Source organism: Ambystoma mexicanum, chromosome 11, assembly GCF_040938575.1.
Source record: "Ambystoma mexicanum isolate Mex_15411 chromosome 11, UKY_AmexF1_1, whole genome shotgun sequence".
NCBI classification, from domain to species: domain Eukaryota; kingdom Metazoa; phylum Chordata; class Amphibia; order Caudata; family Ambystomatidae; genus Ambystoma; species Ambystoma mexicanum.
Genome location: NC_090934.1, coordinates 1403470030 through 1403496210, shown reverse-complemented (window position 1 = coordinate 1403496210; position 26181 = coordinate 1403470030). Strand labels below are relative to the sequence as shown.

At 45.5% G+C, this 26181-nt stretch overlaps 1 protein-coding gene across 2 annotated transcripts in view; it reads right to left on the bottom strand.

Annotated features, from left to right (window-relative positions):
- Window positions 1–26181, bottom strand: part of LINS1 (lines homolog 1) — a 142450-nt gene that overhangs the window by 54390 nt on the left and 61879 nt on the right. For both annotated transcript variants that reach the window (XM_069625031.1, XM_069625032.1), the window contains exon 4: window positions 1966–2107. In XM_069625031.1, coding sequence (XP_069481132.1) covers window positions 1966–2107 — 142 coding nt within the window. The remainder of the gene's footprint in view (window positions 1–1965; window positions 2108–26181) is intronic.

The window sequence follows — 26181 nt, the reverse complement described above, 5'->3', positions numbered from 1 at the left end:
AGGGGTCACCCCACCAAAAAGTCTCTGGAGACCTCACCTCTGGGCCTTCACTGCCCCACCACTCCCAGGGCAGTGTAATTCACCAGCACTCCAGGCACTCGGATCACCTCCTTCAACCTCTGGGCCTCCTCCACAGTGAACCACTGCTTGCCATGTCTTCTAGCACCTGGAGGGCATCGAGCACAGGGAACTCGGCTCCTCTCTGGCGTCGGTTGCAGGCCCCTTCCAATGCTGCTGATCTGCAGCTTAACGATGGGGCAGAGGTGGTGGAGCACTCGCACTGACGCAAGGAGTCCTCCGGGGACCTCAATGGGATGTTCTGGTCCACCCCGCTCACAGTCACTGCGCACGGCTCTGTCGCCAACCATGTGTCTCCGCCGTTTTCCCCCAGTACCATTCAAGGACCAATGGGCTAGGGCCCACAGCCAAACGTCAATTCCTTTACAATTGTAGGTCCTGGGACCACTCATTACAAGTACACCTGCAAGGAACTGTGTTCACCAAAGCGTTGGGAGTACAGCGGGGAACAGAAAATCAAAACTTTCTGGGCTGGGGCACCCAGAGCTCTTCACTACACGGCCATCTTGGTCCACGCTGTGAGAAACCAGGTGGTGTCTCACCCGCTAGACCCCGTGGATCTCTCTCAGGTGGCCAGGGCATGGCCATCATGTTTGATCCAGACCCTGGGGTGGACCAGTGCATGAGGATCACTTGGGCGAGGGGGCTTCAGGGAGTGAGACACTGGATGGCAAGACACGGTATCCCTCTCTTCACTGTAACATGTTAGCCCCATCCGACCAGGTAGGATATGTGGGAACCTTACACACCCCCCCCTTTCCCCTTCTCCAGCACTTTCACATTGACCGCCCGCTCTGGGAGAAAACAGACTCACACCCGAGCAGTGTACCTGGCATGTCCCTCTACTATGGTCAGGCAAAGTCAGGCAATTACTGACAATCATTCACACATGACTTCCATTAAACTTCCCCACACAGATAAAAGGCGGAGAATGAGAGCACACTGATTGAGGCAAAGCATATGAAGAAACAGCAGTTTCGAGTTGCATCTTTCCCTTGTCTCCTCAACTCACAGATTGTCTGTGGACTGGAGCCAGGACACAGTAGCATGGTTCCTTTGGCAACCCATGGGTTGAGGGTATGCATCTTTGCCCTAGAATGATCTTAACCCTTAGCAGGGGTTGTGGGTGGGCAATTGCTGTTAGAAATGGGCAAGAGAAGGGTGGACCCTGGCTTCAGGGTGACAATACCCAAGTCTGACCTGTACCCTAAGGTGCACCGTCAAATTACAAGTTTTGGCAGAATTACCATTGGTGAAATGAACATTGGGTTTATTTTGGCTATTGTTGAGGAAAAGTAGAGGGGTTACCTTCCAGATGATGCTGGAGGTAAATCCTCCACCTTCCCTCTGGAAATAAGCAGCATTACCACTCGCTAATTCCACTGGTGGTTATTCTGCCAAAAATCCCCAATGGAGTCCTATGACGGGACCAAGTGGCAGTAATGGTAGCCGATTGTGGCAGTCATTTGGCGGGATTACCAACAAATTATCGTCAAACTCGGAATGAGCCCCTTTGCCTTAATTAAAACCCTAGGCTCAATATGGGTTTAATCCAACTTCATTGTGTTATTATGAATAAAGGTATTGAGCTACATTTCTGACTCGAATATCATACGTCAACATTGGCAACAATATTCTCTCGTCAAGCTTGTTAAGTGCTCTGCTGCACCAGTGACTTGGTTCATACTCTGTAAATAACCTCAACAAAATATTGTTATGATGGGACAGCCTGCGACCTATATAGAACCTTTCTAAAAATATACACACGTTGATAAGTGTCTTGAACATGCGCCACACTGATATTATGTGGGCTATCCCACTGTACAGAAATCAAGTGTCGGGAAAACTGTGAAAAGCCAGATATCGTGCAGAAATAAGTGTTCTTACCTGAGCTGGGCAGACACTGATCGTCCAAAAGGTCTTTTATTACTGCAGTATATGACCACATGCACTGCGATACTGCACTGCTCTTGGGATAACCCGAAAACGTCTTAAGGCAAAAGGCTAGCCAGCTGCCATTCACTTCATTCTGTTGAAAAAATAAGCTGGCTTAATAGCATAAGAGAATCAATCACACTTTTGAAAATTATGAATATGCCCATGCTCCGCCAATGTGCCAGCACTGGTCTCTTGTTCCCTCCAATCTGGCATTCATCGATAAGCTTGCAGATCCAAATGAACTTTCCTCCCTTTTCATCATACAATAACATTGTCATTTCTAGGTTTATTGGCCAAGCAGTTAGATTTCCTTCTTGAATTCTGGCAAAGTATTATATCCGCACACATACTAGATTTTACACAAACGCAAATTGGAATAGAAAGGAAAAGAAAAGTAAAAACCTCTTCAGTACATGTGAAATACAGTTTATAAGACATTAATCTTCCAAAATAATACAACTAGACCCATTAACCCTGAGATCACTATCAATAACTGCCATCTTTAGCATCTTCCCCTTCGTTATGTGATGTTAAGATATACATGTACATCGAATTTGCTCTAAATATGTATTTGGATATGGTTTTAAAATGTATTTTGCTTTTATGGATTTAACATTTGCTTTCGATAATACGTGGAAAGAAATATAAAAATTAGAGGTTCCCACGGATAATTGCATTATATTCCAACTCAAATGCCAGAGTCAGCTTTGGCCCCAATGGTAAACTGTTGGACTCCTTTGCAATCACTAAAGGTGTTCACTGTGGTTGTATCCTTGTTCCGCTGCTTTTTAATTTAGATGTTAAATCAGTATTGAATATCTGAGGTATCCTATCTGATTCATCACTGCACTTTCGTATGCAGATGATGCAGTCTTGAAAGCCAGGACTGTCTACATTGCAGAATTGGTCCCAGCCTATACGTCTTTAATGATGGCAAGAGGCTTGGAGGTAAATGCTAAGAAACTGAAGACGGCAGTTAAAAAAATAAAAGATATATTTTTTTATTTTTTATTTATTTGTTTGGTTAATACAATCAACCTTTCAAATTTTCCACATACAAGAGAAAACAAAACAAATTGCATTTCATGATTATTTACCAGCAAATTTGTACAAAAACAGCAATTTCAGTGAATGAATTTAACAGTCTGGACTACTCAATTGGTATTCTTTTTGGTGTTCAGTAGGATTTGACTGCAGCTTATTGTGATCATTAGGAAATACAGCATCCAGAAATTGTATAGTGGCTATCTTTATGACTAGCTTAGGTGATGAAAAGATGAATTGCCACAGATCTTTGTATATATACCTATTTTGTTCTTCCAGATAATTCTTGAAGTATAGCTTACGAATCGCTGCCAGTTGAGAGCAGTTAACTATACAATGTTCCAAAGTCTCTTTCTGGTCTAGAACTTTACAAAATCGGCAGTAATTTTCAGCCTTCGGGATTAAATTTCTGCGAGACAAAACATCTCGAGTTGGCCACAAATTTAAACGAAAGCGAAGCAGCTTGTGACGTATTTTGGAGCATGGAAATTTGACCAAATAATCAGCCATGACACTGACGCTTGTGACCAAATAAATTCCGTTTGAAATCTTTGTAAGTTACGCATTTATTTTGGTTAGTACACCAATCATGCTGTTGAATTTTTTTTTTTTTGCGCTGCCTTCATTTGATAATAGAAGCTCCAGCGAGATTGATGCATCAGCTAATACATTTAGAGTTAACTTACACCATTGTTGGGAGAACAATCGATCTCTGCTTAGTAGATGGACAGCCACTTGACCCAAAATATCTGGACGATCAAGAGAGAGAAGACATTTCCGAAGAAATGCACAGTATTTCCAAGTAACATACGAAAAAATAGAAAGAGAGCCCAGTTCAAACCTAATCAACGGCAACGGTGTACTTGCCGGAACATGTAGTACTTGCTTCCAGAAAGATGATTCCAATCTATCCCACCAAATTTCTTTTTTGGGGGCCTGGGCCTCTGACCCATAAGTTAAGATTGGAAGGACTTTCTGCACATAGAAAGTTACCACATGTTTTGTTGTGAATTTGCCAAATTTGCCCATTAATAATCTAGCCTGGGCAACTAAAGTCTGAAGTTTGCCCTTAATTTCCATATCTTGACTGGGGTTTGCAGGAGTATCAGTGATCAAAATCCCCAAATATTTGTATATGGAAACCTTGACAAGGGCCGAATTATGCAATTTCCATGTGAAAGGTTTGACTTTTACTCCCGCGTGCCATTTGCAAACCATTATTTGTGTTTTATTCATGTTTATATTTAGATGGTTTGCATCCACATACGATTCCAGACCATTTAAGAGATTTTGTAAACCACTTTGAGTTTTTGAAATGAGAATCAAATCGTCTGCATAAAGAAGATATTGGATTTTGGTCAAACCCATACTCGGAGAGTCACTACTTATCTGCTTAAGAGCAATGCCCAAATCAAAAATAAAGAAATTAAATATAGAGGAGGCCAAAATGCACCCCTGTTTCAATCCTCTGTGTGTTTTGAATTTAGCCGATAGATCGCCCCCCAAAGCAAGTCTGACCTGCATGGTAGTATTTGTGTGTAGGAGAACTATTAGTGATGTCAGCGAAGAGGGGCAATTATATTTAATTAGTTTTGAGAATAAAAGAGATCTGTCGACTGAGTCAAGAGCGACTTTAAAGTCAACAAAGGCTAAAAATAAAGTCTGTTTCTGAACAGTATGCTCAGAAAGAAGTGTATTTAGAGTGAAAATATTAGGGATAGTGCCTACTTGTGCCACAAAGCCTGCTTGAAAAGGATCATTAAGTCCAGCCTGCATAGTCCATTTTTGAAACTCTCTTAAAATTATACGTGAGAAGATCTTACCGGGAGCGTCCAATAATGCTATGGGTCTGTAACATGTAGGATCTTTCCTGTTCCCTTTCTTGAAAATGGGAATGATTATTGAGTGAGTCCAGGAGGGGGGGAGCGTTTGCGTGTTAATAATGGTAGGAAAAATTTGAAATAGTATTTTGGACCAGATGTCTGGATGATCTTTGAACATTCTGTTAGATAAACCATCAGGTCCGCATGCACCAGATCGACTGGACTTCTTGATAAACAGGCGAATATCATCCAAATCAAAATTTAGATGAAACTTCGTCGTGAACTTGACGGATAATGGTGCAGAACCCCCTTTTGGAATACTATATAAAATTGAGAAATGGGAGATCCAGTCCGCCTCAGTGACTTCGTTGGCCTGTATTATAGCCTGGGGCCCATTAGTGGCTTGATTGAGCAGGGACCAGGTATTAGCAATATTCAGACTTTGGATAGTAGCCAATAACAGTTGGCTGTCAAGATGGTATAATGTGGCACGCCTGGATTTAATCCAGTTTCTGTAACTGGTTTTGATTTTTGATAACTGACTGAAACGAATACTATGAGGTAATTTCATAGCTTCTCTTTTTTGAAGTCTGAATAATATCTTTTGATTTGTGACTTCAGAATTGAAGTTATGAAGAGAGGGAAGTCGAGTCTTAGGTTTGGATGCAGTGCTCGCCAAAGGAGGTCGAAAGGCTTGAATCATGTCAGAATAGCAGATGTTAGAATTTGCCACATTCAGTTGGATTTTGTTACCTTCATGATTCAATTGTGTGTAAAAGCGGGCTAAAGCTTTGTCCGTCCATCTTACTTTATTACCTGCATTATTGGTGATCAATTGAGAATGTTGATATTTATCTCTCTGCAAGTTTGTGACACCATTGAACAAAAATTTGGCCGTCAGTTGATTATGGTCACTCACGTCAGATTGTACAATTTCAAAGTCTATTACATCAGAGAAACAACTGAGATTCATGTACATATAATCTATGATGGAGGAAGACTTCCCTCAATGCCATGTTGAACCCGGAGGGATATCGGATTTGAACGCACCATTGAGTCTATAAAGATTGTGATATTTTACAAATTGTAACCATTTCTTAATTCGAATTTGGGAGTTTAAGGTTTTCCCACCTATACAATCTAGATTTAGGTCACCAGCAATCAAAATTTTGTATACTGTGTTGTCCATATAAACCAGACTGATCATATCGCTCAACATTTCCAGAAAGCATTCGTCCGTTATCCCCGCCGGATTCCAGTATACATTAATAATGGCAAACGAGGTAGCATCCAATTTTAACCGTGACATTTGAATAAAGGGATTAGGTGAAGACCAAAAAGTGAGACTGGTATTGATGTTCGCTTGAATGGCTGTTAAAAGACCACCATAAGGTCTGCCACAAGAACTCTTGCTAGCAGTATTAATTAAAACATCATGTGTGTCCCAAATTGGCATACTAGTTAGCCAAGTTTCCTGTAACATAATCAGATTGTATTTGCTTAGTGAACTCAGATCATTATTCATGAGGTGAGAAAAGCCCCTGGAGTTCCAACTTAAAAGTGTGAATTCACTTGTTGTCAAAGCTTGGTCTAGTTACTGCTGGTGTTCAGAACCTATAAAAGCTCTGGATTCTTTAGGCCCATACGAATGGCTTTCATATGTAGCATGTTTCGACTGACTAAGAGAATGTTGTTGGTGGGCAACCTGCGGATTAGGGTTGGATTCAGAGTGTACTTCGAAGCCAAGGTCAAACAGGTCCTTTCTTGCTAACCAAATTGCGTTTTGGATTACACGAGATTGCATCCAAAGTCTCACAATATGTAAGTTCGAATTGTCAAAGAAATCTACCAATGTTAAATCGTCCGAACTGATATCCTCAAGTGCCGCTATGTCTGCAAAGATATTCAAAATGGAGTTTCTGTTCAAAACAAACTGCTTATATGGCAACGGTCGACATTTTAACACTAGACAGAAATTAGCTAAACGTTTTGGAGTAAGTTGAGTAGTAGTGAATTTGTTATTGGGAGCCAAAGAAACCGAGTGACTTGCGATAAGTTTTTTATCACTAGTTAAAGCTGTACTAGATGGCATTTGAAGATCCTTGGAAATAGTGGCTTTAAGTAGGCTAAATAATTTGGGGACAATTGCAGCCAAAAGTGATTTCCCAGACTTATCAGATGGGGGCATGGTCAAAAAGTTAGTTTCAGAACAGTGCTTGATGGGAGATGCCTTGGGCTCGGTAGATACAGACAAAGGGTTACTTGCAGGTTGACGATCTTGTTCAACCACGGGCTTTGCCTGTTTGGTCTGAATTAGTTGAGTTACGGGAGAGGACTCATGTTTGCGGAAGCCCTGATCTGACATATAGGCATCAACAGCCCGTCTAAGTTCCAAACGATGGAGCTCTGATGAAGAACTACTGACTTTAAAGGATGAGGGATTTAGGGTGATATCTCTTTCATTTGGTGGAATAAAATTTGATGATTTAGGGTCATTAATTACGGTCACCAGAGCATCCAATGGGGCATAAGGCGGCACGATAGGCGCACTTTTAAGATTTTTAGTCAGGGAGATAGTCGAGGTGCGCAACAAGGCCAATTGTTGATATTTTTTTGATACTGCTGAGGAAGCAATTAAGGTATTTTTATTTTTCGGCAAGTGAATCTGACGAATACAATTTTTAGTTTTGGATGTGTGGTCTTGATTGATAGTGGTTTGGTTTTTCGTTTTTTTTGTTTTTATTATTTTTGACTCCGCCCTCCTAGGAGTAACCACCTTGCCAGCACCTGTCTGCGCTTTATCTGTAAATATTTCATAGGGAGCATTGGTAGTTGACGAGATGCCAAAGTCAGACTGAGTAGTGGCTAGACCTTGTGCAAAAGCACTTGGACGGACCGCAGCACTATGAATTATGCCTTCAATGTATGGAACGGCTGTTGGGTGGTGTGCTGTGCTCAGTGAGATGACTCACCAAAGTTTGCAATGGGCCAGAAGTTTGTGTACCTAAAGAAGCTTTCAATACTACAAGTGTATCACTTGATTCACATACTTTCTTTGCATTAGCATATTTTGAAAATAGGGTAGGGGCATGCTCCTGCCATTCCAGGATTTTATCTAATTTTTGAGTATGTTCAGTGGACTGGTTTGTCCACACATCAAATAGTTTGATTAATGTTTGGAGTGAAGTGTGCATGGCAGCTAATGTTAAGTTGACCAAGCTTTTGTTTGTCATTTCTGGGTCCACCTTACATGATAAAATTGGAGATTGTGGACGTTGTCGAGGGGTGGGAGCAAGATAAGAAGCATCAATGGCGGAGCAGTTCGACTCACAATTTGAGAACATAATAGGAGATTCAGAAAGACGATGAGAAACATCCACATGGAGTAATTGGGAAGAAAGATCAGCATCACTCAAATTTAGATTTGCGGTGACATTTTTTGCCGTAGCAATGGGAGTTTGAGCCCCTACTCGTTGAGTAGGAGCAGAGGAAGGTATATTGTGTAATAATATGCTATCAGAAAGGGAAACATGTTGAACTGACCCAGGCAAAAAGGGTGTTACTGGTTTGACGACTATTGGTGCATCTTTAGTATCATTACGCAAAACAGGATGCACATTCATTTCAACAAAGGATTGATCATGAACCATATGAACAATAGAAGACGGTTTTGGGAGGTTTAAAACTGGCCACTTTGCGGATCCTTTGTAAAATTGTCGAATATCCTGCAAAGGAGGCCCGAGGGGCGCAGCTTTGCGACCCTTGCGCGTTCTGCTTGCTATTGGCGTTGAGCACAAAGTCAATGCTGGTTGTTGTTCAGTTAATGCTATGGAATTTCGTGTGCATGAGTTGCGTGCCAATTGTGATTTTGGGGGCAAGCCCATTGTTATTGACGGCAGTCGTGACTGCATAATAGAAGAGCTGGTCAATAAATACTATGAATTTGGTTGAAAATGCAATAAAAACTGTCAAGAAAAGTCAACTAATCACTTTTAGTAGTTATTAAAATCCTCCAAGTGGTGCGGCACTTACCAGAGCACCTCAGCACCCAACAGCCGCACAACAGCACAGCTAGCGGCCTTTACCCCGCCGGGCTTAACGCCGCAAGGGTGGCTGGCAGTGCACTTTAGCACTGGGGCAAGTCACGTGATGGTCACGTGCCGAATGGAAAGCCCGCCTCCAACAAACAGCGTTCACTCCCCTGCAAGAGCCCCTTGTCAGCTCGCAATGCAGGATTAGGTAAGTGAGCAAAAACGAAAGTTCTTCTCCACAGCAAGGACTTTATAAAATGATGAAACACACGCCGCTCGGGCAGCTGGCAGTGCACTTTAGCACTGGGGCAATTCACGTGATAGGTCACGTGCCGAATGGAAAGCCCGCCTCCAACAAACAGCGTTCACTCCCCTGCAAGAGCCCCTTGTCAGCTCGCAATGCAGGATTAGGTAAGTGAGCAAAAACGAAAGTTCTTCTCCACAGCAAGGACTTTATAAAATGATGAAACACATCAGATATACCAAAGATATACCTTGCGTTACGATAATATGCAATGATAAGACTTGGAATGACCAAATATTACCATTATCTGGGTCTCAGATTTACAAACCATCATTCATGGCATGAACGTACTTAAAAAGTATTAATATGGTATGAAGCAATGGGGCATCAGCCGAGCATTAAATAACTCTGCACAGATGTTGTCTAGGATTTATCTTTTTAAAACCCTGCCACAAATATGGGGGTGGGATTTGAGGCAATACAAATGTAAACAATATTCAGACAAGCCCACTTTCTCACACTTGCACCTTGGAAACGTAAAATCCACTGTGTGCTATGTGTGTTCATAAAGTTCTAATCCTGGGTGTTTTCTTGCTTGCCGCTACTAGAGTCCACCTGTTTCTCGCCGAGGGTTACTACCCCTGTCCCACCTTCCACTCCCACCCACCTGCAGTCCCTGCATCCCATTGGCCAGGCTACCATCTGCAGGTGACCAGAAGCCCCCTCTTAGGAGGTGCACCGAGGGTAGCCACTGCCCGGCCAGTCATCTGGCTGCTGAGGGCCAGAGTCAAAGGGCCGCTCCCGAGGTAGCAGCTCCACTTTAGGTCTGCCTGGGATGCCTGCTGCAGACTACCTACAGTGACTGATCAGGTAAGTGTGATGTGGGCGGGGAGTACAGCCAAGTGAAATCAAAGACTAGACAAGACGACTGGATCATTTCCATGGTGGCATTTCTGTATAACACATAATGAGCCATAGGTATTTTGCAGTATATGCGTGGAATGAAGGTTATGTAGGCATTATGCTTCAACTTCTTTTATCTTTAGCTCATCAGTCAGCAGTTTCAACATTTTAACATAGAAAACAAATTTGTTTTCCTTTTTTTTGCCATTTTCTTTCAATCCCCAGCAAACTCTTATAGTCCAATAGTTCCTTTAACTGACTTCCTGTCGTTGGCACCTTCACATCACTTCCTGGCCAGGTCCTTTCCTCTACGCTCTGGGCCTTCCCCTGTAAACCACTCCCCTTGCCAGAGAACTTGAGACAAACGCCAACCTCAGTCAACTCTTCGGACTCAACAGTCCCAACTGAAACCTGGGCCTTTCCACGGGAAGCACTGACAACTCGCCAGTCCTTCCAGCAGACCTTCAGCTGCTCTTCTGCTCATCCGCTGTGGAAAACAGAAGGACAAGGTCAGGGTGGGAGTATGCACACAGCACAGTTATGCAACAAACAGGATACTGCATCACGCTGCACAAGCAGGAATAATGCTTGCCCAGGTGATCTTCATTCTATGGCAAGACCGGAGGCAAGCACTATTCTTGTTCAAAGCTCTGTATCACTGCTGTCGCCACTGATGCCACTGGCTTGAAATAGAATGCTTGAAAGAGTGGTCACTCGTCCAATCTGCTCCTTGCAGAAGGTCCGCCAGCACTGTTCATGTGGTGAATGCTTTAGACGTCATTGCCCCTTTGAGTGCACCACAAATTTGGATAAATCAATACCCACTTGTTCCATGCACCCCCCTGGCTATCGTGGCTGATGCTACCGCTCCATTAGGCTTTCTACATGTAATGAGTAGCTGTGTCACTCCTGGGAGCTTGATATCGCTCGTCCCAAGGTCATACTGCCTAATGTAGGATGTGACGCATAATTGAAGTTGCCCTGCAAGTAAGGATATGAAACTGAAGTGGAGTTAGTCTTGGTCCTTATATATCTTCCGATCTATCTCCAGTGCCATAACATCACATACTCTCCAGCAGGAGACTAGGCATAGAAGCATTACTAGCTTCCCTGATCGTTGTACGACTGTCAGATATGCATTCGCTAGCCAATTCACTAAAAATTGTAAAGCTACATTGACGTCCAACACAGGTACGAGTACTTTGGAAACGGCAGAGCCCTACATTTGACCCCTTTCACGAGCACGATTGGGTGGGTCAACTGGCGCAATGTCGATTGCAGCATGCTCCGTGAATATCGCCGACCTATAGATGCCCAGCATCCTGAAAGCTTTGCCTCCCTCTAAGATGGAAAATTGAGGATGGTCACTATAGATGCAGAAAAGGTGTGAAGACTTGTCTTCTACACCAGTCTTCCCAATTGCTCCATGCAGAGTGATAGCTCTTGCGGGTGGAGGGTGCCCACGAGTCATTGATAAACTGGGCTGCGTGGCTCGAAATGGCAGGTATAGCCCATCTACTCCAGACACTGGCAGGCCACTAGTGGGAGGGTGCCCTTCACTCTCAGAGGGTACACATCCCAGTTGCATCCGTGAACAGGCCTTGATCTTGGGGAAGCATCTGCAGGGAAATACGAAGAACATTCCATCAGAACTGGAAACCAGGCTTGCGACTTCACACGGGCGCCACAACTACCACTTCCGCTTCCTCCCTGCAAAGCTTAGCTAGTACTCTGCGCAGTGTTATGAAGGGAACACGTACTGCAATGCTTGTTTCTAGTTCTGTCGAAACGCGGCTGTCCCTAACGCGGTCGGGTCTAGCCCCCCGCTGAAGAAGTTGCAAATGTGCGCATTCAACCTGGAAGCAAAGAGATTTATGTGCATCAGACTCCACATCCGGTTCAGCCATTGGAAAACTCGCCTGTCGAGCTTCCAGTCGCTGGTGTCTGTCAGACATCTGGAATTCCAGTCCGTTACCATGTTCAGAGCTCCTGGTATAGTACTCTGCTGTGACCGAGATCCCAGTCTGCAGACAGTAATGCCAAAAGTCTGTTGCTGGTTCTGCTAGTAGTTTGGACCTCGCACCTCCTAGATGAGTTATGGATCGAACTGCCAAAATAGTGTCAATTCTCCAGGAGAATACAGCAGTCCGCTCTGTTTTTTGTAAACACTTTGATCGCAAAGGCCCAGATAATAGTTCTAGACAGTTTATATAAAGAGATAGCTCTTCTGGAGCCCATTTGCCTCCTGTCTCTATGGTGCCGCACCTGGCTCCTGAGCCTGTTCTGCTGGCGTCCGATTCCACGATCGGAGCTGGCATGTCTCCAAAAATGGCACGCCAGTTCCATGCATCCGTCTTTGATCCCTGATGTAGGGGGATCGTCTGATGATACTGGAGACCCTGCTACAAGTGTCTGATCTTCAGTCTCTGCAGGGATCTGTAATTAAGAGGTTCTGGTAATATTGCTTGGATCACAGATGCTAGCTGTCCGACTAATCTTGCTTAAGTATGCAGAGATATAACAGTCTTCCTGACATGTTCTGGTCCCTTCCTTGATGTCTCACGCTTTCCTCGCTGGAAGTTCCAGCATTGCTTTCTTTGTGTCCACTAGGAACCCCAGGAAGTCTGCTCGGGGACATATCCGATTGCTCCTGGTTAATGGGACTATTAGAAGATCCTTTACCCACTTGGTCTGGTTTCCAGGTTGAACGCTAGAGGTAAGATATTGTCGAGACAGATAATTAGCCCAATGCCTTTCTCTCCGTTGACCGCTGACACTAGTCTCATAAGCTTTGTAAATGCCCATGGAGGTGACGAGAGACCGAATGGTAGCGCCTTGAACTGCCAGGTCTGCCCTGCCAATCTGAAACACAAGAAGGACCAGTATTCTCGTGCTATTGGGACCGTTGGGTAAGCGTCCATCAGGTCGATTCTGGCTAACCAGTCTTTCCTGAGAAGGTCTCTCAGGAGGTGAATGCCCTCCATCTTGAAGTGCATTTATGTAATTCAGCCATTCAGGTCTATCAAGTTTGACTGGCCAGACCTTCTCTTTCCTATGAACCAGGCAAATATTGCTTACCAAGTCAGGGCTGCGATCTGTGTACGGTTCTATGGCTCCTTTTGCGCCCTGAGCTGAACCAATGCACTTTCCAGCTGTTCCTGTTCTACTTGGGACAAGTGTATGGGAGCAGGAACCTCTGTCTGCATGGGTGTCTGTATGCATTCTAAGTAGAAACTCTGGATGGTCTGCAAGACCCATGCATCGCTGGATAGCTCGATTCAGCATGACAAGAATTGTTTTGTCCTACCACCCACCGGAGGACAAAACAGATTGCAGAGTGGGACACCAGGTGAGTTGGAACCCAGTTGGGTATCCTTTCCCTCTAAAGCCTCCTTCCCCATGCTGGCAAGAAAGCATCCTGTTGTTGTGATTGCCAATACTGGGCTCTGGATCCTTGAGGTCTTCGAGAGGAGGAGCATCGTCCGGTCGAGCGACCCGTGTAGCGACCGGCCCCAGCAAAAACCCTGACTGGAAAAATGTTCTTGATCGAGGCTTGGGCTTTTCTAACCAAATGTATGTGCTGACAAAGTACCCCATTTCCTTCGCAAACACTGTTTCCCCCGCTCTGTAGGAGGCAAGATCACTCAGTTTGGAGTCGATCTTCAGGAGTAGGGCCCTGCGCCTCTGAGAAAATTGCATAATTTGCGTTTCCTATAAAGCAGACTGCTCACTGAGCCCATTTAGCTAGGGCATCTGGGTCAACGGCTTTGCCTGTAACCCTGGCACGCTCTGCCACATCTATGATCGTTGTAATTCGTCTGGTGAGGTCTAAGCTTCTCCTGGCAACTCTTCCTGGGCCTATCCATCCCTTTTCATAAGTCTTTTGATGCTTTCATGAAGAAAGTTATAATTTGTGTGTCTAAAATCGAGTTCATCGGCTACTTTGCCCGCTAGGTCAGGCACTGGGCACTTCGCTCATGCGCATCCTTGTGTATTTGTCTAGAGGCTTTCGTATCCTCTGGGACACGTACAATGCCACTTTGGGGGACGGCTGCCAGACTGAATCTGGTTTCCAGATATCGTCTGGTTTGAACAGGTCTGAGATTTCTGAATCCAAAATATTGATGTTCTTCTCTCTTCTGGCTTTTTTGAGCCCTTGCGTAGGCTGTAGCTCCTTTGTGGGGTTATGATCCTCTTCATGGGAGGATATGTCGGTATCTGAGGCATCTTCATATGTATCCCCTTCAGAGTTGCCCATATTATCTTTCCCTGGGATGAAGTTCGGAAGGCTCGGCATGGCTGAGCATTGAAGAAAGGCTTGTCCCCATTAGACTGACCAGGGGTGGGAGGGGAGTAGAAGAATGGTTTCCTCTTCCAGGTCTTCCTCTTATTCTGTGTGCCTTTGATGCGTTTCCCCAGAAAGCTCTCTATGGTGGTCAGTCTCTTTTGGTCTCACTCTCCTTCTGCCACAGCCGCCATTAGGAATTTCCGAGCATCTTTTTAAAATTGAGCACCAGGTCGCTCTCAGTATCTTCTGCTAGGCTCTCCTGGCTTACCTCGCTCAAGTTAGTCAGTGGGCCAGGACAAGCACACCCGTGGCAGTCTCCTCAAGGTCTGAAAGTGGCTGAGAGGATACCAAGAATGTGAATATTACAGTTCTATATGAGCTACTAGGGAGAGCTCTTATTAGAATTTAATTTAGCTGAGTGTGAGCTTGTAAAGTATGTGGTCCGTATCACACGACCTTTCAAAGTGTTCGCCAAGACTTTCACTGCATGCAAGCTTTTTGGTCGCTCTGAAAATCCCGGTGCATGTTCTGCGATGCGCCGTCAAGGAATGCTGGCTCTGCCCTGCAAGGGAGGGGGTTGCGTGCATTTTAAATGCCGGCGTGTCCTGGCAACGTGTGAAGCAGAGCAGATGCCCGGGGATGCTCTTATACGAGCACAGATACCACTCGGCACACACAGCAGTGAGTGCAGCAGTTGCCGTCACACCCGACTCACGAGCGGGGTGTGTGCATGCCTATCAGAGCACTTGGTCTCCAAAGCTTCATCAAAATCGAGAGCGCAATATGCACTGCATGCCTGCACGTACTCATTTGGAATATATATAAAACTTGACATTATTAAAACCACAAAACTGTCTATGAAAATAGCAAGCACTGCTGCTGGGACAGTACTTATCTTGCCGAAGAGCAGATAAAGAAGAGGAAGGGACCTAGGCAGGAAGTGATGTCAAGGACAGGAAGTCAGTTAAAGGAACTACTGGACTATAAGAGATTGTAGTTCCTGAAAGAAAGTTAAAATGCCAAAGAGCTAAAGATAAAAAAATGGAAGCATAATGCGCACCTACGGTCTTGACACAGAGATTACTGCTACGGCCACTCAGTCTCAAGTGGGTTAACTTATTTTTGCCGATTTACTGTGAACACTAATTCTTCTGCAGTGAATTTGTTGATTTTTGGCGATAAACATCTATGTTGCAGGTAAATCCTCCACTTGCCTCCAAAATCAATAGTTCAGTTGTGTGGGAAAATGGCTGCAAAGTGACAGTCATTCCATCATGGCAATTTTTACCAGTCCCACAAACTTGGAACGAGGCCCAGCCCATGCAGCTATACTGATGCTTTCCTACCATAGACCTCTATGGTACACCCTTTATTTTTGCTTTGTTTGTATTCCTGACATGACTTTTTGTTGGGAAGTAAAGCCATCTGTTTTAATTCCTTTGTCCTTTTGCCCATTCTTATGTGGAAACTGACTAATACATAAGACTATCAGTACTGACTGTCTCTCCGAGTAAATTTCTTGTATTGTTACAACTGAACACATCACCCTAAAGTGAAGTGTGATCAGGGTAAAAGTAAGAAAAAAGCCATTATAGAAAAAGTTAGAAGGGTACAATGTGCCTAGGATGAATTGGTGGCTCTGGATATTTTTGTACTCGGTTTTATACCTTTTACTCGTGCACTTTTGCATTTACTGCAAAGGGTTACTCAAGGTGGCTAGCACCTGAAGGCGGTCATGTCAAATGTTTTTGCTCATCCGTTGGACATGTTGTGTGGCCTTCTTTCCAGCCTTCTCCGGTCAGGAAATGCTGTACATGGAATGCCCTTTCCCAGGGAAGCTGCTGCTTTCACTGGCAAAGGGGTGGTTTGTGTGTGAGCCTGTGTGGGCGGGACCGACTGGTCCAAGTACATTCCGTTGCCTTGATGTCTGTTGCAGGAACTATTTTATGGCAGTGTCTATCCGTGATGGTATAGAAACAGCCAGTTTGAATGATGCAGATACTTACCTCTTGGTGGAGCCGGGCAAGCTACCATTTCAGATCCTGGATAACAGAAGGCCTCCTGTAGTCATCCTTCAGATCACTGATGGAGCCAAATCCTCTACGAAGAATAGCAGCCCGTTGACAACCCTTGCAGCTGACCATAACCAACTCCAGTGAAGTCGCAGTGAAGCCCTGCTCCTTTACCCGACCTCAAGAAGGTCCTTGTCAGTGCTTCGACCCCTGGACTGATGGGAACTAGTCATGCCCCTTACCCGAGGATCCATGCCTTTGGAAGTATCACTGGACCAATAAGTGGACTAACCAGCTCTCTCATACCTTACCTTGCTGCAGCCATCCCCATTCGGAGTGCATTCTTGAAACTTGGATGATCTTCAACAAGACACTTGATCCAGCATTTTGCAGAAACCATGCTGGATCTGGTCATTTGTTTATCCCAGGCTTTTCACCTCCAAACCGTGGTAAATACCATGGCAATCAGTCTTTGCATCCTAGAGTTGTCTGGAGGTCGCCTGCTACACAGAAATCCTTCTTTTCTTCGTTTGGGTGTTCAGCTGGAAGGTGTCTCGAACTGATCCCCAAGCACCGCAACCAACCAAAACTAAATTACGTGTCTGAAAGGGACCTCTGCACCCGCGCTGGGACTTTTTCCAAAGAACCAAGCACAGAAGACTGTCCTACCAGATTCTGGAACCTCAGCAGTACGGTTTCAAGGGCATAAAGTCCAGTCCCTAAACTACACTTTCCTGACTTTTGTCAGTGAAGACCGGGTCAATGATCTCTTCCTAGCCGTATCCCAGTGACTTTGATTAAATTAGTTAATTCGCTTGAACTTTACCTCTTTGACCATAAGCACTGGCATCATCTAAATCTCTTAATAAATCCACCTGTGAAGAATAACTTTGGAATTCATGACTTTAGTGTACAAGGCCCCAAATCATCATAGCGTTTGGATTCATTAAGTGTAAGCGCACGATTCTGTGGTTATTCTAGGGGCCTCATTACGCGTTTGGCGTTGCAGGAATAAAGTAGCAGTAATTCTGTTACTGTGACTTTTCCCCGCACTGAATTACAGAATCATAATTCTGCAGATGTTTTGAGGAAATGTGTAAGATCTACCTTCACTTCTTCAAAAATCTGCAGAATTACCACTGGCTAATTGGTAATCACGCCAAAATCCTACACCACCAACCACCACTTGTAATCCCATGGTAAACCCACTGGACCAAGTGGCGGTAATGGTAATTCCGTTTGGCGGTATTCTGGCAGATTTACTGCTGGATACTGCCAAACCCGTAACAAGGTCCCAAGTGATTTTACTGAATTTCATGCATGCAAGTACTTACCTGCGTTTCAGTGGTGGTTGAAGTATATGCTTTCTTTCTTCGCCTAAGTGTGAATGTATACATCTGTTTTATAGTGATCGTGTTACAATATCCGACTAGATGTTTTACTTGCTTGGTGTGTATTTTAAAGGCCTAATACATCTTTGCACTTACTTGTCTAACTTGAGTTAATGGTGTTCTGTGTGGACTCCTTGTAGCCTTTGACCACTTGCACGGCCCTCCTGAGACTAAGCGCCGCTATTCTATCTTTGCTTGATTTGGTTTGGCTGGTCCTCGGTATCTCCCTGTACACCATCATAAGGTGGCCTCCAAAAATCCACCCACAGGGTGGATCTAGGAAATCTATCTTAACACTCCAGGGTTAGTGTGACACTCTGGGCACAATCAGCACAGACTTGCTTGGCAAGTGTTCAGCAACCTTTTATTATAGAGGCATGTCTGTCGCCCCAATTAGGGACAGTGCAGGTTTCCTCCTAGCGGCATTTCTGTCCTTCTCGTTCCCTTGGTCCTTCCTGCCCCTCCTCTTCTCCCTTGAGGTACATTTCATTCTCCTCTGTCTTCCTTCTATTCTTAATAGGCCCAGACAAACTCCTGCTCTTCCAATATGCATTATCTTGTGGCTGGCTGGGCGAAGGGGACAAGGAACACAGGCTTTGATATCTCCAGAGGTGGCCACCTTTCTCTTTCCTTGGGCGCCTGTGCTGGTTTGCGGCTATCAGCACCCAGGCCCCTTCTGAGGGCGGGACAGGGATGCTTGGTCTCTTTCTTCTTTCTGCCTAATTGCCATTCAAAATTGGTGTGCCGCCAATGATCTTTGCTTAAATGCCAACAAGACTGAGATCCTCCTCATTTGCATACCTTCCCCATCCTTTCCCCTCGCTCTCCGACTGGCCTCCCTTGGCCCTCCTCCTGCCCCTACCTGCGAGGCTAAGAACCTCCACACTTTCCTTCTCTGCACACATCTCTGACGTCTCTAAAAAGTCAAACTTCTTACTGCAACTCCTTAGAGGTACTCTTCCCTTCCTTTCCTTTCCTTCCCTCAGAAGCGTACTGTCTCCCAAGCTCGGATTCTCTCTAGGTTGGACTACTATAACAGCTTCTTTCTAAATCTACCTGCCTTCACTTTCCACCCTTTACAACTAATCCAGAACAGGATTGCGAGACGTGTCTTTGGCCTCAAGCCTGGGATCGTATCTCTCCAGCTCTGAAATCCCTTCATTGGCTCCCAGTGCATGCAAGGATTACATTTAAAACCCTTTGCATTGTCCACAAGGCTTTCTGGGCCCTGGGTCCAAAATACCTTCAATTATCCTTCCATAAATACCTCCCTTCTCGAGCCCTTCACTCCTCTACCTCCAACTCCGTCAGGGTCAGTCGTTTTTCAAAGAAACGAGCTGGGGGTAGATCTGTCTTCGGCTGGGGCCTCCCTTTGGAACTGCCTCCCTGCCAACTTGAAACTTGAGGAGAACCATCTTCGGTTCCAGAAGCTCCTCAAGACCTTCCTCTTCGCCGCTGCCTTTGCCCCTCTTCTCCACTGCTGATCTGCTTTCTCCCTTGGCACTGTGCACCTGACCACACTCTGTCCTTCGGGCCCAGGTACCTGCTTACCCTGCCACCCTCCTGCACTGCCTCCGGGCCACCCCTTGCACTGGGGGCAGTATCTGTACCCATACAGTCCCCCACCCACTCCTCTTCTGCACTTATCAGATACACCCTATCTGACTAACCTAGCACTTTGTCACTTACCGGCTGCCCTAACACTGTTTATCACCTTTATTTATTTCACTTATTATTTATTCTGCTCTCTCCTATGCTCCGCACTTTCCAATGTCTCCCCCCTTCCATTCACTTTCCCCCTTTTCCCTTCCCCATGCACTTGCACGTTCTCAATGTCACTGGGCCTGGTAAGATCAATGTTTTTGTTTCTACCTTGTTCACCTCCCTTCGCCTGGCCGTCCTCTGAAACACCTGTGTATAAGCGCGATATAAATAAAATATTATATCATATCATTCCCAGAGCTCCCTGGCTGATGCCCAAGGGCCCGCACTCTCAACCGTGCTGGGGACTGGCTAACCCAAGGGCTAGCTGCTCTGGCTAAGCCAAGGGCTAGCTGATCTGGCTAACCCAAGGGCTAGCTGATCTGGCCGTCTGCTCTTGAGTACTGTGGCCCATGCTCAGAGACTTGCGCTGAGGTTCTGCTGTAGGGATACCTCCCCCTTTATGATAAGGTGATGACGCCTCTATTCCTTTGTGAGGCAGTCGCCTGCTGAGGTGGGCCCTGGCCCATTCTGGTGCAAGGTGCCGACGGCCGCCTTTATGTGCTTAGTGGCCTGCCGCATCCCCCTCTCCAAACCCCGACGTTCAGGCAGGGGGAAGGATCTGGACATATAATTGGTTTGAGATAGGCAGTTCCGGGGTGCTGGACGGAGTGAAGGAGAAGGGGCGTAGGGACAGGAACCAGCGTAGGACGTGTAGATTAGAATCCTTATGGTGTGCCAACAACACCAAAGGGGCATGATCCGTCACCAACATGAAGTGTCGCTCCAAGAGATAGTAGCGTAGGGATTCTGTGACCCATTTGACAACTAAACATTCATTTTCAAGGGTAGCGTACCAAGTCTTTTGAGGGAGTAACTGTCAACTGATGAACACAGGTCTCTCTGATTCGCCAGTACCTTGTAGAAAGAACGGCTCCAACATGTCGGGACAATGGAGGATGGCATGTGTAGAGACTGTTTTTCAGGCGTTCGAAGACCAACCGAGCCCGAGCCCTCTGCTCAGAGATAAGGCCCGAGGATGCCGTTTTCAGCAGATCGGCCATGGGAGTTGCTGGGGAGGGGGGGGGGGGGGTGCTGAACCTCCGGTTGTATCCCATGAAACTCAGGAAGGCACATATCTGTCTAGGTGTTGTGGATGGCCTCTATTTTGTCCATCTTTGGTTGTAGGGTTCCGTTCCCTACCTGGTACCCCAAGTATTTGGTATGGATGGTTGCTATTGTCGTTTTATTTGGGTTTAGACGTAGCCCGGTGTCTCAAAGGGTGGCCAACACGTGTCTCAGATGCAACAGGTGATGGTCCGAGTTGCTGCTGTGTATGGCGATGTCGTCTAAGTAGGCGGCTGCATACTTGCTATGGGGCATCAACAGTTTGTCCATCAGCCTTTGCAAAGTAGCATGGGCCCCAGGCAGGCCAAAGGGTAGGACAGTAAAGTGATATAGACCACTAGGGGTGGTGTAGGCAGTCTTTTCTTGGTCCTCCGGAAGGGAATCTGCCAGTAAACTTTTGTCAAGTCTATTGTAGTTGGACATTTGGCCCGGCCCAGGCAGTCGAAAAGGTCATTGATGCGAGGCATCGGGTATGCATCGAAATTGTGAGATGCTGTATTATCTTTGAAAATCCATTCAAAAGCAAATAGTGCCATCGGACTTAGGTACTAGAACGATGGGGGAACACCAATGGCTGTTTGAGAGCTTGATGACACCAATCCTAGCATGGATTCCACTTCTTTTTCCACCGCTTGTATACGGGCCTCTAGTATGATGTAAGGTCATTGCTGTACCAGCCAATTGGGCAGAGTGTGTATCGTTTGGTAGGTTTCTTTCGTCCAGCCTGGCCGACCCGACATGCAGGATTCGTATTCCTGATTCTAGTAGGTGATCTAGCTTGTTGCGTTGTTGGGCAGTTGGTTCCTGGTTGAGCCATAGTTGGTCCCAACTTCCGGGTTCCAGTTCTGGGTGCATCTCATCTGTCTCTCATTGTTCAGGGACAATGAGAGACACGGCTGACTGGGGTTCTTCCCACCTCTTCAGCAAATTCACATGGTTGGTTTGCATCTGGGTCCGCCTGTCTTCTTGTCGAACTTATAGGTGACTGGGCCCATGACCTGCTCCATCCGGCAGGTTCCTTTCCACAATGCTAGTATTTTTATCTCAGTGGTGGGAAGGAGCACCACTACCTTGTCTCCTGGCCGGAAGATTCGCAGACGGGTTCCTTGATTATGATACTTTTCTTGTATTTTCTGCACAGGTTCTTATGTGCCACCTCTTGCAGGACCTGTACCCGATTGAGGGCATATTCCATAATGGAGATCTATGTTTGGCTGTTCTTCCCATTCTTCCTGCAGCAGGTCCAGCAGGGACTTGGCCCTTCTCCCAAACAGGAGCTTGAATAGGGCGAAACCCGTGGAGGACTGTAGGGTGTTCCTTAACGTCATCAGAATCAAGGGTATCTGTTGTGGACCCAATTCCTCGCAACCGAGGGTAAAGGTCTCCTATTTTAGGGAGACTTTCCTTCTGAAAATGCAGCCCAGCAGAGTGAATTCACTAATGGGCTGGGAGTTCAGATGAAAAAAGGCAGGAGGTATGCACAAACAGACTGGAGAAAAGAGAAGGAGACATATGGGGAATATACAACAAACCCCAAAGAACATCCTCTCCTCCCTCTCCAGAGCAGCCGTATCCTACCTGTAGTCAACAGATGTAGGGTTAAATCTATGAAATACCTCTCATCAGAAATAAAAGTACAGGAATCAAAGGCCAGCTCAGGGGATGAGCATGTTTCCAGGGACCAGACAAAATGTTTGTAGAAGCGCCAAATCTAAATGGGTAATCCAAGAGCACAATCCAGGAGAAAAGAGGTTCAAAAGCCAGAGAAACAAACATACCAAGCGTCAATACAAAGTGGTAATCCAGGGACAGGTAGCCAAGATGCAACACAAACAGGCACGAGCAAGAGCCACTTGCTGAGTCAGTGTAGAAGCACCAGAGAGAATATATAGCAAGTCCACAAAACATTTCCTAACAGCGTTGGGAAGCTGGACGTGCATTCAACATGTGACAGGAGCCCATAGGAGTCCTGGGAAATGTAGTTCTCGCTCTGTAATGATGGGAAGCCTGCTGTGCTAGTTTCCAGGAAAGCATCCACACCTTAACTTGGCGGGCTGTGATTGCCAAAAAAAACATAAAAAAATAAATAAATAAATTTAAAAAACCAGTCCTGACAGTATTATATCTTGCCCGACCTAAGGATCTAGTCCAGCGACTTCAGCGCCTTCAGGAATATGGCTGCACGGGTGGCCTCCGGCTCCCCTTATGGGGTACACATCGCTCCGGTCCTGAGCTCTTTACATTGGCTGCCTGTCAAACAGCGCATTGTTTTTAAGGCCCTGTGCTTGGTGCATCATGCCCTACATGATCAAGGGGCTGAAAATGTGCAAGACAAGTTTACCCGTAATTCTCCCACACGCTGCGGGTTTACTTGCAGTTCCCCCCTTTTCGACGTTCCCGCATTGGAGGGCGGGCCTTCTCGGTCGCCTCCGCTCAATTGTGGAACAGTCTTCCACTGATTTTGAAAAATCTTTCCAATCATTGAGCCTTTAGAAGAGCCCTTAAGGCATCTGTTTGAGTGAATTTCTGCTCTGCATTGGCTCTCTGTTTTTTTACCCCCCTCTCCTCCAGCCCCATGATACCTTCTGGTGACCGTGCACTTAAGTTTAAATAACATAACAGTATCAGTCTATCCCAGTGGCGGCTCCCTAGGTCTAGGGTTTTGCGAAGCATCTGCTGGACTGTCTGGTTGTAGCGCTCCACTAAACAGTTAGTTTGGGGGTGATATACTGCGGTCTTCAGATGGACAATATGTAGAGCTTGGCATACTTGCTGGATTAGCATGGAGGTAAAGTTGGTGAATTGGTCTAACTATTTCTTTAGGTATACAAACTAGTGCCACAAATGGTATCGGGTCATCACAAACCTGTGTAGCCGTTATCACCTTTGGGGGGGGGGGGAACGCCTATGGGTACCTGACGGTGTAATCCACGATCATCAGGAGATATTTGTGACCTCTCCTGGATGGGTCCAGGGGCCCCGTGATGTCCATTCCTATGCGCTGGAAGGGTTCTTGGATCAGGGGCATTAGTTGAATGGGGGCTTTGGGTATGTTGGCTCAGTTCTTTAACTGGCAATCTGGGCTTCATCTACAAAAACTGGCTATTCCCCCATACAGACCAGGCCAGTAAAACCTTTGCAGAATCTTTTTGATGGTCCGGTCTGTTCCCTGATGGCCTTCCCCACTTGGTTATGGGCTACCACCATCACAGTTTATCAGAATCTCGCAGGTACCAGATGTCGAAGGGGTTCTCGATCTGTTCTGACTCTACAGAGCAACCCTTTGTTCTTCCATATATGGGTCCGGACAGTTTGGGGCCACTGGGAGCTTTCGGTTTGTCTCCCCTGATGGAGGGTACGGTATAGTTCTTGAAGCTACCACACCGTTCAACTGGTCTCCAATCAATAGACAGGGGAGGTACATGTGTGTGGCATTCCAGGCGTGCTTCTCTCTTCTCTTTGGCTTGTGTGACTTTCTCTCCTTATTCTTTGTGGGTTTGATCGCTTTTTGGCAAAACGGGGCTTCACTCCACCCCCCCTCTATCTCCTTGATGATCTTTTTGAATCCTGGGCATCAGATCCTAACACTAGGGTTCGGGGAGTGAGGAAGGACATTCGCTCTTAGGTGCATTTCCCTTCCCTTTATCTTTACCTGGATTCTTTTTGGAGATAGGGTTTTACATATCCGTGTATACACCTTATACCTAAAGGAGAAAATTGAGCAGACCAAGCACGGGTGACCCTAGGGCTTATACACAAGTCTTTCCTCCAAAATGAATGTACATTAAATTCTTGTTTCTCCACAATTCGCTGCAAGTGAATGCCAACGTTTTTGTAGGGTTTACTGCTCAAACTCAACCAAAAATACATTCACACTACGCGTGTCAAAAAGAATATTTTTTAATGCCGAGTTGCATATGGATGGCAGCCTGACACGCGTTTCGAGCCACTGCTCTTATTCTGAGGCTTAAGAATGAAAGAATCTGTCACGTATACATAGGTCTTAGTGATTCTTTTAGCTACATTTCTTCGCTGTTGCGGTTCAACAAATGACCAGACTTGCAGCCTTTCGGCAATTGCCGCGCCAAAACGCTGCAAGTCACTGTCTGTAGGCTACCCGAATATCCTAGAAATCAGGGTGAAAGATCACACACACTTTACCTATTGTATTCCTACACAAGACTTTTAGCAAGGTTAGCCGGATTCGTCGGCCTTGCGTTTTTTAAATTTTCCATACGTTTTTAAATGCAAAAAGGCAGGAACCAAGGACACTTGACTATTTATAATTTTGCATATGATACAAATAGGTACAATCCAATCAGCTAAAATGGATTTTGGTGAACAAACAACATGTCTTGCTGTGTTAAACGACAAGTTACATTTTCAAATACAATGTGAACATAGAACTGAGCACATTTTGGTGAACAGAAAAAACATATCAGTGTGTTGCGTAGACAATGAATTTGTGAAGAAAACGTTGACACTGTTGCGCTTCAGTCCCCAAGTAGTGTTTTTTTCCCTTTCTTTTCTCTTTCTTTTTCTCTTTCATCTTCTTGTTGGCATTTCTCATTCTTTTATTCTCTTCATCTTTTCTTTAACACCTTTTGGAGAATTGAGCCGACGTGTTCATGTTATTGTTTATATTATTTGAATAAACATAATTTTGAAAAAAATAAAAGAAATGCCATATCATTAAAAAAAAAATCTGAGCAACGTTGCATGCCTGTTCGTGGACCTGCCGGGACAATGGGCTGCCATTGTAAGATTTTCAAAATGTAATTGCAGAAGAAAGGCGAAGAGCAAAGCAACTGCAAACAGTCTGGGAGCACAAAGGAAAATGCTGCCCCAAGAGGAAATCTAGGATGGCAACAGCATTGCAACACACCTTTAAAGCTGCAGAACCAGCAGGTGAGGCTTATATTGCCATTAAACAATGCAGAGTGTTTGTTGCAAGATGATGGGTCAAACTCCATTGCAATTCACGACACAATAGCATAGTAGCCCCAGCTAATCACAAGGAGCAGCACAAAGACATACACCATGGAAGTGCTATATTAGAGGCTGCCTGAGGCCAGCAGAACGTGCATCAGAAGCAGGAGCAGCAACTGATCAATAGCAGGAGGAAGCGTTTTAAGCCTGAATCCGTTTAGCATAGAGCAGATCACCATTCCGGCAGAAGGGAGGGTAAGCATTAAAAATTAACTGGAGGACCGGCTTCCAAATGGAACCTATATGCACCCCAAAATCCACTTTTAAAGTCAAAGCGGGTGATAAGTTCAGACTACTGAGGGGAAATCCAAGTGATCCTCGCTAATGACGAGCATGAGGACTATATATTTTTTTTTATAACACTCCTGCGCCCCATGGGCAAAGAGGCGCAAAGGTCATACAAAACAATACCCTCAGAGCAGCGTTGCATATCCTTTAAAAGAGCACATTTCCTCGGCTAGAAGAAATGCTCATGGCTCCCAATTCGCAATCAAATCCACTTCAAAACTCTCACTCAAACACACAAATGCCTGGCACACGGTTCCTAGATACCAGTCTAACAAATTCAAGAAATCCCAAACAAACATACCAACTAGGGCCTCCCACTCCCA